General features: G+C 41.0%; 1 protein-coding gene across 4 annotated transcripts in view; it reads right to left on the reverse strand.

Annotated features, from left to right (window-relative positions):
* Positions 1–791: 791 nt before the first annotated feature.
* Positions 792–17,483, reverse strand: part of map4k5 (mitogen-activated protein kinase kinase kinase kinase 5) — a 33,773-nt gene continuing 17,081 nt past the window's right edge. Inside the window, exons 14-34 of one of the 4 annotated variants that reach the window (XM_062440095.1) lie at positions 16,936–17,014; positions 16,050–16,121; positions 14,919–14,977; positions 14,682–14,749; positions 13,347–13,391; positions 11,970–12,012; positions 11,650–11,860; positions 11,279–11,364; positions 10,832–10,873; positions 10,486–10,570; positions 10,259–10,338; positions 9,520–9,580; positions 8,556–8,670; positions 8,156–8,214; positions 7,764–7,867; positions 6,985–7,162; positions 6,641–6,709; positions 6,362–6,454; positions 6,015–6,085; positions 3,910–3,965; positions 792–1,891 (exon numbers count right to left, since the gene is read on the reverse strand). In XM_062440095.1, the coding sequence (XP_062296079.1) occupies positions 1,804–1,891; positions 3,910–3,965; positions 6,015–6,085; positions 6,362–6,454; positions 6,641–6,709; positions 6,985–7,162; positions 7,764–7,867; positions 8,156–8,214; positions 8,556–8,670; positions 9,520–9,580; positions 10,259–10,338; positions 10,486–10,570; positions 10,832–10,873; positions 11,279–11,364; positions 11,650–11,860; positions 11,970–12,012; positions 13,347–13,391; positions 14,682–14,749; positions 14,919–14,977; positions 16,050–16,121; positions 16,936–17,014 (1,764 nt within the window). In that variant the 3' untranslated portion in view covers positions 792–1,803. Of the gene's footprint in view, positions 1,892–3,909; positions 3,966–6,014; positions 6,086–6,361; positions 6,455–6,640; positions 6,710–6,984; positions 7,163–7,763; positions 7,868–8,155; positions 8,215–8,555; positions 8,671–9,519; positions 9,581–10,258; positions 10,339–10,485; positions 10,571–10,831; positions 10,874–11,278; positions 11,365–11,649; positions 11,861–11,954; positions 12,013–13,346; positions 13,392–14,681; positions 14,750–14,918; positions 14,978–16,049; positions 16,122–16,935; positions 17,015–17,483 lie in introns of all 4 variants that reach the window. The other 3 variants (XM_062440094.1, XM_062440097.1, XM_062440096.1) reach the window with 3 other exon arrangements.

Below are 17,483 nucleotides of genomic sequence, written 5' to 3' on the forward strand. Positions count from 1 at the left end.
TTTAAACCATATCTAAAGACCCATAACATTAGTTAAACACAGAATAAAGATGGAGAGACTAAAACAGTGACACCTTCACAAGAGCAAAACTGACACTATTTTTTTTCCACTTTAAATGTGAAATTTGTCTGACTTCCTTTTCCATCCACTGACTCTCTCCGTCCAGCTTGACACATTTTCTCTCTTCTCACAGCTTGTCCCCATAGGAACAGCTGACTCCACCTCCAGGACCAGAGGAGAGCAGGACTGTTGCTTTGGGGGTTTGACAGACTTGTAGATTTACACACCTGACAAACACCAGCGTCAGAGATGTATTTATAAACACAGACGGGCAAGAAAACTTCAGCACAGCCTCCCAACTGTCAGTGAACGTCACACAGCTAAAACACACCAGTGTGTTATCAGAGGAGAGGGGGGATTCACTGACCCTCCTGTCCTTTAATTATCTGAATCCTCTCACATCTGGAGGCAGTCAATTTCAAGTTCCTGCACTCGGAAACCTTAAAATCAAAAATCTGCCTGACATCATCCAACATGTGCGAGACACAAACAGGAAAATGTGACCCAGAGACGAGCTGTCCCGTCGCACTGAGACCAATTAGTGTGTGTTGGTGAAGTGAGAGGAATGGCAGACTGAAGGAGGGAGGAGGAGGGGGGGGGGGGGGGGGGGTTAATGGAAACTAATACTCACTCATCTCTCCTTGCTGCTCCCATCAGACTCATCATCAGTGACGAGCGATTTGGTGCATCATCAATCCAACAACAGCAACACAAAAATAAAGCTGAATCTGTATCTTGTTAACAACAGCTTTTTTTTTATTACAAAAAACAGCATACATTAAACATTTTGCGAAGGGAATGCAAAGATGTTAACAAAAAAAACAAAAACCTAGCATCGTCCCTCATTTTGTCATTTTTATTTTAAATTAAAAAAATGTACAAAAGTGCTTACATGGTGCAAATAATAAGAAGTAAAAGATCCTATAAAAGAGGAGGGGTAAAGAAAAACACAATTATTTTTTTGTACATTATATTCAACTTCTAAAAATGCAGCAGAGCAGGAGAGATGCGACTATATTACAAAGCAGTAAAAATAACCCAAAAGCTGCTCAGGATCTGTTCACTAGGTAGTTAATCCGCACACAGCAGGACTGCTCGGTCTCTGTCTGTAAATCCAACATACCCTATTTACTTAACATGATGTTAATAAATATTGCTTAAATAAACCACATGGCTCATGGGTTTCTTGTTTAAACTGATCTATTAGTTTGACTACAGAGCTCATAAAAATCTCCTCTCAAGCCTACAGTATAACGGGTTGCCACGGGCGATGATTACGAGCGACATGTTACAGACGATAACACAAATCTCCCATGGTTTTGCTAATACAATCACAAATTATTGTGAATCTTAATGGCACTTAATCAATAATACCTCTAGATATCGCGTTTGTAACTCAGTACACAGTACAGAAAAGTGAGAAAAATGCTAAGTAACAATGCTCATCTGAGCTCTTCTCGTTTCTCCACCTTCTGCTCGCTCCTCCTCTCCTTCATGAGGGTCGGGGGGGAGGGGGGCTGCAGGGAACGTGTTGCTGGTTATAAGGCTACTCATGAATCCATACTGAAGAGGCTCCCTTATGACTGACCTGTGGACCAGTGATCAGTAACAAAAACTCCCAAAATATCTTTATGAAATCCAAACGTTTCAAATGAAACAACGCCTGGAGTTTTCTCCCAAAAATTAAAAAAATGGAGGCGTCTCGTCCACTCCTCTGGGAGCCTTCAGGTCTCCGGCAGACGATCAGTAACTGTTCTCATGACCTGCTAAAATGTAAAGGTTGCTGAGGGCTGTGGGGTTATCTGTTGGTCGGCTCTCCAGGACCACCACCCTGAGAAAGAAACACAAGAACAGGAACATGAAATGAAGGTGGTGCCTGGTGGAGGGTCGCAGTTTCACCTTCAAAAGACTTTAAAGGGGACATGCACATATTTTCAGGTATAAATTTATGTAATGGCCCGACATTAGAGTTGTCTTCTCCATCTTCTCATCTAACTCTCAGCAAGAAAACAAATGAGCAGAGTTCCCGAAATGTTGAACTGTTCCTTTACTGTGACCATTCAAACCCAAATCAGTGTATTGAGATGCTTTTTCCTCCTTCAGGGCAGCTGCTGGTTTCAGTGCATTTTTAGTGTGATTTGAAAAATTAAACTGCAGTGAACAATTTGTCAAATTGAAGTTATGTTATTATAACTTTGTAAATGGATGGAAACCAGTGGCAGCTTATATAATATCATCTCATCTGAAACATGCAGTATACGTAATGTGCTTTGGAGAATGGAATAATGTGAATTTTTCCTGTTTTGTAGTTTTAACTTATAAAGATAAAACCGATAATAGAATAAATGTTGTTATAATGAAGTCGGTTGTTGCTAAAACCTTTAAAAAATAATGTATATTGAGTTTAGTCTCCAGCAGCTTTCTAGAAATGTGCAGCGTACTGAGAGAAGGACGCTCAAAGACACTCATAGATCGTGTTCACGGTGTCAGTGCGAGGACTCGTGTCGTGCATGTTTAACCGCACGTTAAGCGACAGTCAGATGACAGATCGGGACGGCAGCGGGTGCATCTTCAGATGGCGTCCGTCTCATGGCGCTGACAGGTGAGCAGGGACGCTACCGTCCATACTGTTCCATCAGATGAAATTACAGAGGCTCAGAGAGACACTCAAACCAAGCTGGCAGTGCCCGAACAGCGGTGAATAAAACATAGAGGGATGAGCAGTGAGGCCACAGGTGGAGCGGCTCCATCGGGCGTCATCACTAACTGAGATCGTCCTGCACTGTCTGCTTTCTGTGAGCATTTGTGTGTGTGTGTGTGTGTGTGTGTGTGTGTGTGTGTGTGTGTGTGTGTGTGTGTGTGTTTGAGTGTTTCTGTGTGACGTACGAAGCACAAATCACATCATACTGTGTGAAGCTGAAACCAATAATCATCACATCAGCCGATACAGGCGTGAAGTCGATGCCTTCACTCAACAGCTGCACACTTTTAATGATATGTTAAACTGTGAGGTTATTTCTTGACTTTGTTACAGTCGCCGAGATGATTAGTTAATTATTTAGAGCTGAAAAGATTAGTTGATTAATCGACTTACTGATTGACAGAAAGTTAATTGGCAACTATTTTTTTTTTTATAATCGGTTTATCAGAAAGTTATTTTTCCAAGTAAAAATACTCAAAGATTCACCTCTTCCAGCTTCTCCAATGTGAGGATTTGTTACTTTTGTTCATCTTGTGTGATGATAAACTGATTTATTTAGGGTTCTGAACCAAACTTATAACGGGCACTTTACACCTTTTTCTGACATGATTTCATAGACAAAATGATGTACTGATTCATCTAAAAGCAGACCTCTAATTGATAGTTGTAGCCCTTCAAAATTTTGATAATCTCACATAATTTAAAGGTCAAATGGGGACTGTGGGTTTCAGATTCAATAGACAGTAAAAAAATATGAACAGATCCAGATAAAATTGGTTTGAGGAAAGATGAACAGAAAGCGAGAGAGGAAAACACGGCTGCAGGTAAAAAATATGAGCACAGTGAGAGATTTATCAGAGCCAGCGGGAGACGAGCCCTAGACTCAGAGCACAGGAGGTGGCCGGCTGTCTGTTTCCAGGTAAAAGCAAAACAATAAGACCCGAGGGAGGGCAGACATAACCACTGACCTGGTTTCATGTAGGTCATTTTGTAATATGGCTCAGTCAGCTGTTTTTTTCCTTTTCTTTATTATATGAGGTGTTTTTGATTTCCTTTGAGGTTTTTGTGGAACGTGTTCTTCCATTTGCTGCGTTTGAACACTCATGTGAAACTGATGAAGCTAAAAATGGAAATGTATGTGCACCAACCTGTCAGAGCCAAGGAGGCGGAAGACTCTGTGGGGATCAGAAATCTCTTGCGTGACCTGTGAATAAAAAAAGAAAGAAACCAAACTGGTTATTTATATCTATGAATCAGTGACAAATAAGGGTTGGTAAGATGAGCAATTCAAAAATATCTTACAAAATAGTTTTAAAAGCAGCATCAGTTCTGAAATATTAAGATAAACTGGATTAAAGGTGCTGCTATCTGTATTTATGTAACGTTAATTCATCCTAACATAGCAGCCATTTTCAGATTAATAAACTGTCCCCTAATGATGATGAAGCCGCCGGGGTTTGACGCTGTGTGCTCTCCAGTCGTGACTGACGGGGTAAAACATTTAAAAGTATGGACTCACTTCACTGAAGATAATGAAAATGCAGCTAATTGCAATACATTGAAAAAGGTAAGTTGTGTGTAGAGGGAATAATTGAAGAATTTGACTTATTACTGATATTACCAGACTTTTAAAAGCATCAGAGGGCATGAATGAGCTAGATTTGATTATTAATTAGCTTCACTCGTGTCAATTAATATAAGAGTCAGCTGATTCTTGTTGTTGGAGGGGGCCACAGTTTACATTTGAACATCACGTATTGTGTGTTTCTGCATGTTTTTAACAGACTGCAGAGGGGCGAGTGTCGTCTCCAGGGACTCTGTGTTACTGTGTACAAACCTGGAGATTAACTTTGCTAGTCACAAGATGTAGCCCGACACGTCGCGGTGTTAAAAAGAAAACAAGCACCCCCCTTCAAAAACACTCTCACGTGTTGACATGCCATGAAGACTTGTCGACAGATGCGAGATAGTCGGCGGCTGACACCTGCTAGGTGTAAGTCCTTGGCCTCGGGAGAGATCTGATCTGTTTAAGCCGTAATAAGAACAAGGTCTCGGGTGTTCAGAGAAGCACCCACCGGAGCAAGATCGGATCAATAGGCCCCCCCCTCCTCTCCTTGAATGCCATCGCTTTAGAGAGCAATCATAACGAGACAAAGGCTGAATTATTTAGTGCTGCTCCCCGTTGTGTGACGGGTTTCGTTTATGATTGAGCATGAATTTTGCATGGCCGCTGACATTTCAAAAATCCTTGCTATGGGAGAACTGTCAAGCTGGGCTGGGCACAGACGGGGCAAACAGACCTTCAGTTTCATCCGAGTGCTGCGGGACCACGTCTGACACGACGAGCTTTGAAAAGGGCGGCCCCTATCACCATATCACTTTTCATAAAAACAGAATGCTTCACCTCCCTGCGATCTCTTGAACTTTTATTGTGCCGCTGAGCGTGACTCATGATCGGGTTAACATGAAATCCCTCCGTGAATGGTGGACAAATTCATTACCTCGGGCCGACACAAAGACATTTTGTGTTGCTCCACCTGAGGTCTAATCTCCAGGGATCACCGACAGCATGTAGCTACGCATATAAACAGCCAATACTGTATACAATGTAATATAATAGTCATTGTGGACGACAACCGAAGGTGTTTGTTCATGTGTAGAACAAACAAGTTGGATTCAGGAAGGTGTCAGAAAGTCGCTGGAGATACACGAGATAAGATGCTGATATTTTGGCATCAATATACTGTAGATTTCATTGATATTTCTGAGTATCAAGCAGGCTTTCTTACACACTTGTAACACTTCAGTTTTATTTTTTTGAAATGTTTTTGTTCAGCTTTTGTTTGTATTTGTCTGTATTTCTTTAGTCTTAAGTTATTAAATGTTATATGTTTCACTATTGGAGGACCACCTGACAAGCCCTAATGGGTTTTATTGGCTCCTCTCGCATATTTCTGTTTCGTTAGTTGTTTTATAATTGTTTTATTTTCTTAATCCCAAAAAATCTGCTTGTATTACCTTTCTTGTATTATGTTTTTTTTTTCCTCTTTATGTGCACATAAACTAAACTAAACAAAGGCTTAGAAAATGTGTATGAGAACTTGAAGTGTCATCTTTAAAAATACACAAGCCTCAAACTGAGGTCAATGTAATTCACCAACATGGCATCGAAATGTTTGAAATGTGCATTTAAATCTAACTAGTGGAACCAGTAAAGAGTTCACCCAGCTGTAGTGGTTATGGGACATTTTACCTCATTAGACTTAAAGCTCTTTCCCTGCATGCCGTGTTTCCAGAAGGCCAGGACGCTATCCTGAAGGCACACTGTCACAAAAGAGAGGAGAGAAAGTCAAACGTCAGTCTAACATGATTCAAATGAACAAATAGTATCTGTAAGCACCATGCAATTCAGTTATAGTTCAAAAAGAGATGCTTCATAGATCTGTCAGGCGGTAACAGTTGGCACTTTTTGATATTTCCCTTTAAGGTGAAAGATTTCAGCTCCTGTGTTGTCAGCTCTCATTCTTCAGAATCCAGAACGACATGTACTTTTATTTCTTTGTACAAGCAGTAAAGTTGAAGAGCCTTCTGAAATCTTACCAACAGATCCAATGCAGAAGTCAAAACTGAGCTCAGATGCCAGCTTTTTGTTGGACTTCAGTCGGCCCTGGAGATTAACAATCTTCAAATTTTCTGGGGGAGGATAAAAAAATGATAAAAAGTTCTGAGAAAGATGTTTCAGAAAGTATTTACATGTTCACAAAAAACAGTTGTAGATTTTGTATTTGAGTATCTGCATCTGGCAAGCAAAAAATAATCACGACAAATATCGTATGCAGACAAATGAGGACGCTACAGTAAGTTTGACATTCCACTTACGGTCCAAACACACCAACACAGTGTCTCTCTCCAGCTGGGTGACATGGATGGCGTCCACCTGCTGATTAGCTGCAGGGAGAAAACATAACAAGCCTGTTCAACATCTCAAACAACGTACTATTTATTTTACATAATCACATTCTTTACTTTCTTTGAGGTACAAAATATGTATTATTGCTCAAACCACAAAAAGAGCCAAGACTTTGTTGTATTTTATATGATATCAATGACAGACTCACAAAGATTGATTTTACAGGACTGACTAAAAGATGATTTTTAGTGTTTTCTGCGCTTCTATCCAACCATCTTCTGATCTACGTCCAAGCACATCGAGTTTGACTTACTTGCTCCAATCTCTGTGAACCAGGACGAGCAGGAGTTGAGGTTGATAGTCTCGAAGCGGACCACCTGGCCTGGCTCGGTGCCCTGGCTGATGGCCACACACACCAGGGGATACTCCTGCTCTGGGACCACGAGCATCTCGAACACTTTCAGCGGGTTGGGAAGAGGGAAGTCAAAGTGCTGCCGTGGGAAGAGAGAGAGACGACGAGTCAGTGATGCTCTGATAGTAAGATAATTAAAAGTTCATTTTGTTGCATGATTTGAGAAACATTATGATTATTTAACCCTCACATACTGTTCATATTGACTCTTTACAGTATCTCCTCGTAATTAGTCTCTACCAAATTTCTTCACAACAAATCATTCATGAATACGTCATCAGTCACAGATAATAAGATTAAAACTCTCAAAAATAATTATGTATCAGCTGCATTCAAATGCTTTAAGGAGAAGTCATCAAATTTCAGGATAAAAATAACAAGTATTTAGAGTGTATTTACAGCTTTCAGATGTAAAAATGGATCAGATTTTACCCTGAACAGTATGTGAGGGTTAAAAAAATCCTAATTAAAGGGAATATGTGCAAGTTTCAGGGCATTTTCAGTTGAATTTAGTCATCCTGGTATTTTTATTTGTTTTGACTTCTACAGCTTTTTTTATACTGCTGATGTGTTCCTTGGAAAATTAGTACAGTGCAGTCTTGCGGTGAGAACATGCAGCCAGGCAAAGACAAACTTTGGGACAAAAACTATGTTTGATGTGGGAAAACATTCAAACTGACCTTGATGAGCATAAACCTCTGCATGGGCTCATACCACTGCAACAGGACAATCCCAGACTGCAGAGCTCCACAAAGGTATTTGTGGCCGGTATACGGGTTTCTCACTGTGACACAGACGGGAAAGAGATGTCAAGGAGATGAGCTAGACTGCAACATCAAGGACTTAGATAATTAACAATTTAGATTGGGAGCATGATTTTATACAAGTCACAAATATCTGAAATCTATTAAAAACTAATTATCATATAAAATGAATGCATAAGGGTTAACAGAGCAAAAGAGATGCAGGACATGACTAGTGAGGAGATGTTCTTTGTGTATAGACACTGGAATATGATGGAAGGGAGAGTAAATAAAGCACAAAAAGGCTGGAAGGTAAAAGGCTGACTCACCAATGCAGCACTTGTGACAGCCCTTTGTGTCGGGGATCTTAGTCGTCAAGGCAAACCTCCTGAGGAAAGAAAACAGTCGAGTTGTTTTGACCACAGTCCTAAAAGAGCTGATGACGTCTAGAATGGAGGAAGTTGGCCAGAGGTTCACTCTTCTTCTTTTTTCTTTTACTTTTTCTCTTCTGTCACCACAGTAATTTGTCACAATTGCAGACAGTGAAGAACAACAAAGGGATGAAAATAGGGGATGCACAGGATGAGTGAGGAAATTCCCATAAAATTTGGAAAAGCAGGAGTTGTGACCTTATTACAAAAAAACAAATGGTGTTGCTGAATAAAAAACACATGACGAGAGAGAGAGGGAGGGGGTTCTTGGTATTAGACCTTGGCTTGTTGATCTCACCTGGGTAAAATTTTGTCTGGGAAGCGGTGAGTCTGGAACTGAGCAGCCAGTCCCGGCTTCTTCAGCTGCTCAAACAGCCCGATCAAGTTGTGGGAATACAGCTGGAAGGTTTTTCCTACAGCAGAAAGCAGCACATTAAATCATCAGCATAATGAGACAATACAATAAGAAGCTGAGCAGGAATCAAGGCCCAAAAAAATATGACAGATGAGAACTGAGTTAATGTTTTCTTCATCATTTTTGGGATATTAAAAAGAAACAAGACGACACATTTTAAACATAGTTGTTGAATTTGCTTGAAAAATCCTCAATCCCATGAAGCAGCTTTCACATTTAGAAAGGTTAGATGTGAACAGGGGTAAAAACAGAAGTGTGACGATGGTGTGAAGCATGATTACCTTCTGATGAAGCCAGTTAGTAGAATATCAAATCAAGCCAGGCGAGAGGAGGATGGACAGTGTCCAAGGGAAGAGGAGAAGAGAACAGAGGTTAAGTATACCAAGGGGCAAACTGCTGAAGGTAAAACCGAAAGTAGACCTCACGCTCTGTAATCCCATCCTGAACTGACAAACCGAGAAAAGGTTTCGGCTCTGAAGACCGTTCAGTTTCAAATAAAAGATTATTTGAGCTTTCTGCTCGTTTTTAATATATAAAATAAATTATACTTGGTTAAGCAGCTAGTATACTTTGTTCCCTACAAAGATAAATCAATATATGTGAGTATTTCTTCCACCGAACAGGCTGTTATGCCACATGTGATAAATGAGTCACTGTGCCACGAGGACACTGCTCTTATAGAGGCTCTCAGATGGCAAATAAAAGAAAACAGTTATTTGAGGGCTGCAGATATGGAGTGACTGTCTTGCCCTCAGGGGCCAGCCAGATAACGGGATACAGGACAAAGAAGCAGCAGGTTATGGCGGTGGCCAGTGAAGCAGGAGGCCGGGATAAATCCATCACTTACCTGATAAAGACATCAGGTTGTTGTTGATAACGTACAGCCATGTACACTTCCTCGGGAACAGCTAAATATAGAGTAAAACAAAGATGGTACAGTTATCATTTAGCTAGGTGTTTGTTAACAATTTGTCAAACTGTGAAAATGAATCCATATTAGTGCTTTAACACTGAATCAGTAGTTTCCACATCAATTCAGAGCTTCATGTTTAGGTTGTGTTGTGTTTGTGGTTCCTGCTTTTTCCTAAAATCTTACATTGATAATTATTTTTTTATTTTTTCCTCTTCTCCTTTGATTATAAGAAATATATTATCACAACTCATGTTACACTCCTCAGAAATCCTTTGACAGCCTAATGGCACGTCTCAGGTTTTATCCTTATATTCCTTCAGGATTAATAAAGTATCTATCTATCTATCTATCTATCTATCTATCTATCTATAAGACTCACATTTTAATGTCTTTGTTCATCATCTGTGATGTTAAAATATTTCTACACAGTCAAAGAAATAAAAACCTCAGTAATAAAATCCTAACACAGCGTCTCTCCTGTGTGGCTCCTCACATCGCTAACTAGAGCTTCTGCCCTCCTCTCCTCTATTATAATCACTTTTCCAGTTAGGACTCTGTTTGTGTAAGTTTAAATATAATAAGCATATAATATATAAATCCCACGCCTCGTTTAATTAGGATAAACAGTATTCATTTCTTAATATTGGTTGTGATTGATTTCAGTGGTGGTCACCTGCTCCATTGTGGCTTCATGCAGCTCATTAAGATTCAGCGTATAGATGCCATCCCCCGTCCCAAAGATTAGGTACTGATCTAGAAGAGTGAAAAAGAAAAATTAAGTATTGGCATTAATGAATGTATTATTTCTATGTGTGTGATTGTGTGTTTGTGTGTGTGTGTGTGTGTGTGTTTGTTTGTGGTGCTTGTTGCATACAGCTGTGCTTATGTCTGCCTTTCTACCTTTGGTGTCTGGATGAATCCATGATGTGGCACAGTTGATCTTCAGTGGACAGCCATCAAACACTTTAGAGAAACAGGCTCCCATCTGCAATGAAAAGCACCGCAGCTGAAAACAGACAGCCTCTGGCTCAGCGAAGCGCTAAAATGTCAGCCAGGGTTTAATGAGCTGGAGCTGGAGCTGAGCTGAGCAGAAACAACCACAAAGCAGAAAGCTCTGTGGACCCCAAATATCTATGGCATGTACAGCAGCAGCTCAGACAAGAGTTTAATGACAGTACCCATGAAACCAGGCCAGCAGGGACGAGTGAAGACTGTAGGAAACAATAGATGCAGATGATTCACTCACCAGTACTTTAGGAGTGGGAGGCAGGCCGTTGATAGCAGGTTTCTAAGGAGGAGCAGAGGAAGCAAAGAAAAACCAAAAAAACATCAGATACCATTGATGAAGAAATCATAAACAAAGCAGCAACAATTATTTTAAATGTAGCTCCATAATTCATCTCTGACTTCAACAATGAGCCAAAAAATAACAATGCAGGCTCTTTTTTTGAGCTCATGTTCTGTCAAAGTCAATTAAATGTTCGACATGAGTGGAGGCCAGATTTCCGTCAGAGTTTGGATCAGACAAAAGGAAAAACATCATATTTGAGGTTTCAGTTAGTCGGAGACACTGCAGACGAAAAATAGGCTGCAAGACTACAGAAGGTATTTTCATTGCGTTGACCGATTGAGACACATATTGAAAACGTAATAAGTTGTGAAATATCTTTACAAAATAACAACAAAAACTCACAGGGAAATCCTTTTTCTCCTTCCTTTGCTGCCGGTTCGGTGGTGGTTTGGGATTTTCACCGTTCACGCTGCCATCCGAGTCCTCCTCTGTTATGAGACAGCAGGCAGATGGAATTTACATTAGCGTTTTAAGTATCAATAAAAACGGTCCGATATGAAGGATCAGTCACGTTTACATCAGGCTCTCTTACCTTTGCATTCAGGTTTAATGAGAGCTTGTAAAAAATAAAATGAGTGCTCATTCAGCAACAGATTTTATTTAAGAAGACAGAAACCAATTTAAAACAAGTTCATATAGACTTGTTCTTGCACATAAATGCTGTTTAGATAAATCCAGACACTATTGTACAAGGTTGATTTAGAAAAACTCACCAGGATCTGAGGCATGAGACAAAAGGCCCGGGCTGCTGACGCTGGCAGACAGGAAATCTGGAGATGAGTGCTCCACCTTGTTGCCCTGCTCAGGTGTGCTCTGTCTGCGAGCCACCTGGCTCGGTCCATTCTCCGAGTTAGGGAACCTCCGAACTGTCAGACACCTTTCATCATTAAGGCCAAGGTCCTCTGACGGGCTGTTTAAGTGTGGCTGAGAAGAGATGAGGGGTAGATTTTACTTCAAGTACTCTGTGTACCACAAATACTTGTAATATGGATATAAACTGCAAAAAATCCAAACACACAATTTTGGGGATCACCTTCGGGGGCAGAGGAGGAGGAACCCCTGGCTTAAGGGTTGACCTGAAAAAGAGGTGTTGTGTTTTAATTACAAAGATGTAAATTCAAGTGTGTTCATGATGATATTATAAATAATAATAATAATAATAATAATAATGCATTTTATTTAAAGGCGCCTTTCAAAGCACTCAAGGACACCTTACAATGCACATAAAACACGACAACAGTACATCAAACAATAAAAATCAGGTAAATATTAGTGCAAAGATAAAGAAAGAAATATGAATGTGACTATAAAGTTCATCAGTGCAACAAATAAGCAAGAACACGATTGCATAGTTAGTGTGAGACAGAGTATGCCACTCTGAATAGGTGCGTTTTCAGGCGGGATTTAAAGGTGGAACCAGACAGCAAATGTCTGGTGGGAGAGAGTTCCAAAGGCGGGGGGCAGATCGGCTAAAGGCTCTTGACCCCATGGTAGTTAAGTTGGCAGCTGGGGCAAAGAGCTGGTTTGTGGAGGAGGATCGGAGAGTTCGGGAGGCTGTGTAGATGTGAATAAGTTCAGAGAGATATGATGGTGCCAGGTTGTGAAGGATCTTGTAAGTGAGGAGTAGAATCTTAAAGTCAATGCGGGATTTGATAGGGAGCCAATGAAGTTGCTGCAGGGCAGGAGTGATGTGTTCAATAGAGGGGGTTCTGGTTATGATACGGGCGGCTGCGTTCTGTACCAGCTGGAGTTTGTGAAGAGATTTCCGCGGAAGACCAAAGAGGAGAGAGTTACAGTAGTCCAGACGGGATGTGATCAGGGTGTTTACCAGGATAGCGGTGCAGGTTGGTGAAAGTGAGGGACGGAGACGGTTGATGTTCCGTAGATGGAAGTATGCAGTCCGGGTAACGTTATTGATGTGGGCTTCGAAAGATAATGTGCTGTCCAGGATAACACCCAGGCTCTTTACCTGAGGCGATGTAGGAACAGTGGAATTGTCGATGGACATGGAGAAAGTGTTGCTAGGGTAGATCTGGTACCAATGAGGAGGACCTCAGTTTTTTCGCTGTTGAATTTAAGAAAGTTGAGTGAGAGCCATGATTTAATTTCCAGTAAGCAATCCGATAGGGCGATGGGTGGCAGAGTGGAAGAAGGCTTAGTGGAAAGATAGAGTTGGGTATCATCAGCGTAACAGTGGAATTGAATGTCAAATTTCCTGAGAATATGACCAAGAGGCAGAAGATAAATAATGAACAGGAGGGGGCCAAGGACAGAGCCCTGGGGAACACCACTAGAGACTGGGGAGGAGCCGGATCTCAGGTTCTTAAGTTGAACAAACTGTGTGCGGCCAGAGAGATATGATCGGAACCAGGCCAGAATCATAAATCATAAATATATTGATGTCACTCACAGCTCTACTTCCTCAAAGGCGTCTTCAAGATGGGCGATGTGTCCCCTGCAGAAAACAAACACAGTAATCAGTGCGGAAAATAAGACTGATCAGAGCTCAAGAGGGTTGTTGATCGTGCAAATGTTTATGTGAAGTCCCTCCTTGGGGATGAAGAGAGTAAAACTCTGAGGGAAAGGAGAGGGAAGTCCTCAGCGAGCACTCTTCGATGAAAACAACAAAAACTACAATAAAATGTAGTTTTTGTTTAAAAGGAAAAAAAGATATGATCTAAGAAACATATCTGTGATCCTAGAGACCAAAACAAGGTCTGCAGACAACTTTCATAACTTGAAATGTCGTCTCTTTGATGCAATTGATGCAACCTTCACCATATTTAAAGCTTCTTAGATGGAGCCACAACTATTGAGAAACCCTGTAGCATCCGTAGGCTTTAAAAAAAGCAATGAACATAATTGTATGGCTCTGTCTACGGTCATGGCTGCACAAACAAGTCATTTCATTTTAATGCTACAGGCTGACATTTAAGTCAAAGTGAGTGAAAGCCTGCCTACATGCTTACAGCTTGGATCCACAGCTATTATCACATCACACATGGTGAATGGAGGGGTGTCAGGGAGGGTGATTTGTGGACATTATGGGTGTTTAACCTCACTCAAAGGGCGGTGATAAAGCGAGGGGGTGGAGCGGGTGGCGTACAATAACTACAGCACACGCAGTGTTAGTGTTACCGTTGGAACAATTCGTCCTCAACGCTTTTGAGAAGGCTCCTTCGAAGGACAAGACGGGAGATAAGGCCGACAGCCAACAGAAGAAGACAGAGAGAAGCGGGAGGAGAAAAACAGTGAAAGCACACGGACAGGTGAAAAAAGGAGCTTTACAGGACAACAAACCAAACTTTTTAAAACTGCAGCTGGGGGAGAGAGTGAGTTCATGCACAGACAAAGGTTAGCAGCATTGATTCAGCAGGTTAATGTGAGAGACAGTGAGGGGCATCCATAAGTGAGGGGCATCCATAAGTATATCTATAAGTATATAGGTATCTATACACAGATTACAGAACATCAAGACAAACATACTTCTTTTATTCATAAGAAGTTTTTCTTTCTTTGTCACTCAGCACTTTGCATTAATCATATTTTGAATCACTGCATTTTGTGTTCTTTAAAAAAGTCAAATAAAAAGAAAAAAACTTCTGTCTATCACTGGATGAATCCTCTGGCATACATCCAGCTAATAAGCCAGGTAAGGAGAGAGAGAGAGACACAGAGAGAGAGAGCGAAAGAGAGTGAGGCATAAATAGGAGCTGTTCCCATGACAACAGTTTCCATGGATTACCTGGTTGTTATTCCTCCCTCTGCAAAGGGACTCCAGGGGGAAGGGAAGTCATTATCTTTACTCACATCCTGTGGAAAGTCACACATGAGCAAAAATAGCATTTTGATAAACTTACATTATTAAATGAGTAGAGATAATCATATTTTCTACATTCATATTAGTTTAAGTGACAGAAATAGAAACAGAAAGTAGCACTTTCACTGTGTCACTGTTGATTAAACTAATTGTGACCATCACCATTTCAGAGTGAGCTTCGGTTTCCTTCCGGAGAGGTGGTTCAAACTGGAGCTTGTCGACTGCAAATGATAAAAAAATGTGTGTTCAGTTGTAATCTTTTCTTTTCTTGCACACACCTTTGGCACTAGAGGGCATCAGCGCCCAAGACATCAAGACACACAAAGCCGTGGGGAGTAGTAGTACCCATGTGTATTAGTACTAGGCGCCTCGGAAACACTTCTCCAGTCCATTCTTAAAATAAAATCACATGTAAGTACAAACCAAAAGCAGATTACCTACTTCCAGACCTGCCAAAACACCACACGGACTCTTCACTGATTTATTATACACATGAATGTTTGGTCTGCAGACTGAAGACGAGTCAGTTACCGAAGACAAACAGATTATACTTGACACTAACCAGGTCTGTTCACTTTGGGGGGAAAATATTGGTGAGAGCGAAAGAATTAGGGATAAATCAGAGGGCGGACTCTTTAGTTTAGGTTTGAGGTCACATTCTGTCAAACAGTTGATCCACTAGAGGAGGCTGGTTTAGTGTCCAGTATAAACATGGTGTGATCCAGCTGTAATTACGAAGGCGAAAAAAAAGGCATCAACTGACCTGCCAATAAATACTCCCACATAATCAGCTTCTCATTAACAAAGAAACTATTCAAGAATTCAGACCGTGGATTTTTCTTTCTTTTTTGTTGTTGTTGTTTCTGTGCTTGAGGTATGCTGATTATGTGGAGGTGCTACTGTATTTTAAAGATACAGATAACAGTGAGCAGGTTAGTCCCAAACAAACCAACGTACACCGAGATGTTTGAGAAAGTGAAGCCGAGGAGTAAGGTATGAAACAAGTGTAACTTCCTTTTGTTAGGATCTGATTAGTCATCTACTATTATATTTTAGTCTGAGAGGAACCGAGATGTCACAATATTCAAATTATTCAATCTCACTCAACCCTAAGGTCAAAATAGGGTAGCCACTCCATGCAGAGGAACTCACCATATTAGTGCCACTTAGTTGTCAGACACATGATTCTGTTATATGCTCCAACATTATCCTATTTCTCAGGAAGTCTTAAGGGGGAGTGAGGAGCTTGGGGAGTTATGCAAACACACACTGTCTCACTACGCTGTCACTAACCTGCGTCCCCCCTGTGTCGCTCAGTGAAGCTAGGACTTGAGCATGGCCTTCCTTGGTCTGTCCCATTGTTTGCTTCATGTAGGAGGGAAAGTCAAGACGTAATTGTGAGAAAAATATGGATTACAAAAAAAAAAAACCCAAACAGGAAGTGCAACTAGTACAAACGATCACAGTACAAAGACAAGCACAAAAACACAATGAAGCTACGAATAAATATGACAAACACCCAACCAAAAGACACACTCGCTGACACTACTGGACTGTTGCTACATCAACCCCAAAAATGATGAAATGAGAAACAGTCACAGCCTTCAGGCGTGACGGGGAACAACAGCGTTCTGACTTTATCCACAACAACTGAAGACGACACACAAACACACAACAACTTCCCTGAAGGGTTGAAAATTAATCTAAATTTATGCGTCAAATTTATGCATCCTCTGTCAAATTCAACACCAAGAAACTGTTGACTGAAAAACCGAATTCCTCAAGAATCCCCAGCACCGTTACCGACCCTTCAGACAAGCTATTTCACATCATTTATTAAGCCAAAATGCTACAGCACAGATACTACTTAAAAAATATTTAAAAAAGCATCACAGACTTCACTACATCCACTTTCTCTTCTGTGAATCCCCAGGCTATTTTTATACACATTACCACATGCTGTGGTCTGGAAAAAAGCCAGCCAGCACTGCAGGATTAATGGAATGACCCTTAGACAAGCCGCCAGACCTCTATTGACCTAAACAGCCAGGATAACTGACATGACGACCAATGACAGGGCGGATTCCTGGCGGGGGGTGGGGATGGGGGTGGGGATGGGGGGTGGGTTGGTCTTGGTGATGGCTTTGAGCTTTTAGAGACTGGCTTTTTGTTCACTTACAGTTGATCTCTGAGCGTGTCCTCTCAGCTCTGGCCTGTTTGTTGGTGGAGCGAATGGTGTGTCTGACTGCAGAGAGAGGCTGGAGCAAACACACACACAGAGAGAGAGAAAGAGATTTAAAGATAAGGAGATAGATCTGTACATAAAGGTGTGATACTTGATGCTTGATGTGCAGAGTAGGGTGAAGTTTATTTCATAACTCTGACTCTGCATTGACTTGAATGATCTGGCAAAATTATGACATATATCTCTTTAAACGATCTGCCAAAACACATTCTGAAACTGAGAGCTTTTTTTTTTTTGTGCACAGCATTTATGAATGCATCGTCACATTATCATGCATCCCAGAGGCTGCTTGTTTGTAACTATCTCCATTGCTCGCACTCAATAGCCTTCAGGGTTTTTTCATTCATGGAGGCCAAGACAGTGCTACTGCTGTCAGTGGGATAAAGGCACAATGGTCTTTTAAAAAGGCACTGGTACCACCTCCTTGGCTGCCACATAAATGTGATGTTGATTCCAGTTGGAATAATAATGTCAATGGAGAG

The sequence above is a fragment of the Scomber scombrus genome, chromosome 19, assembly GCF_963691925.1.
Source record: "Scomber scombrus chromosome 19, fScoSco1.1, whole genome shotgun sequence".
Taxonomy (NCBI): Eukaryota; Metazoa; Chordata; class Actinopteri; order Scombriformes; family Scombridae; genus Scomber; species Scomber scombrus.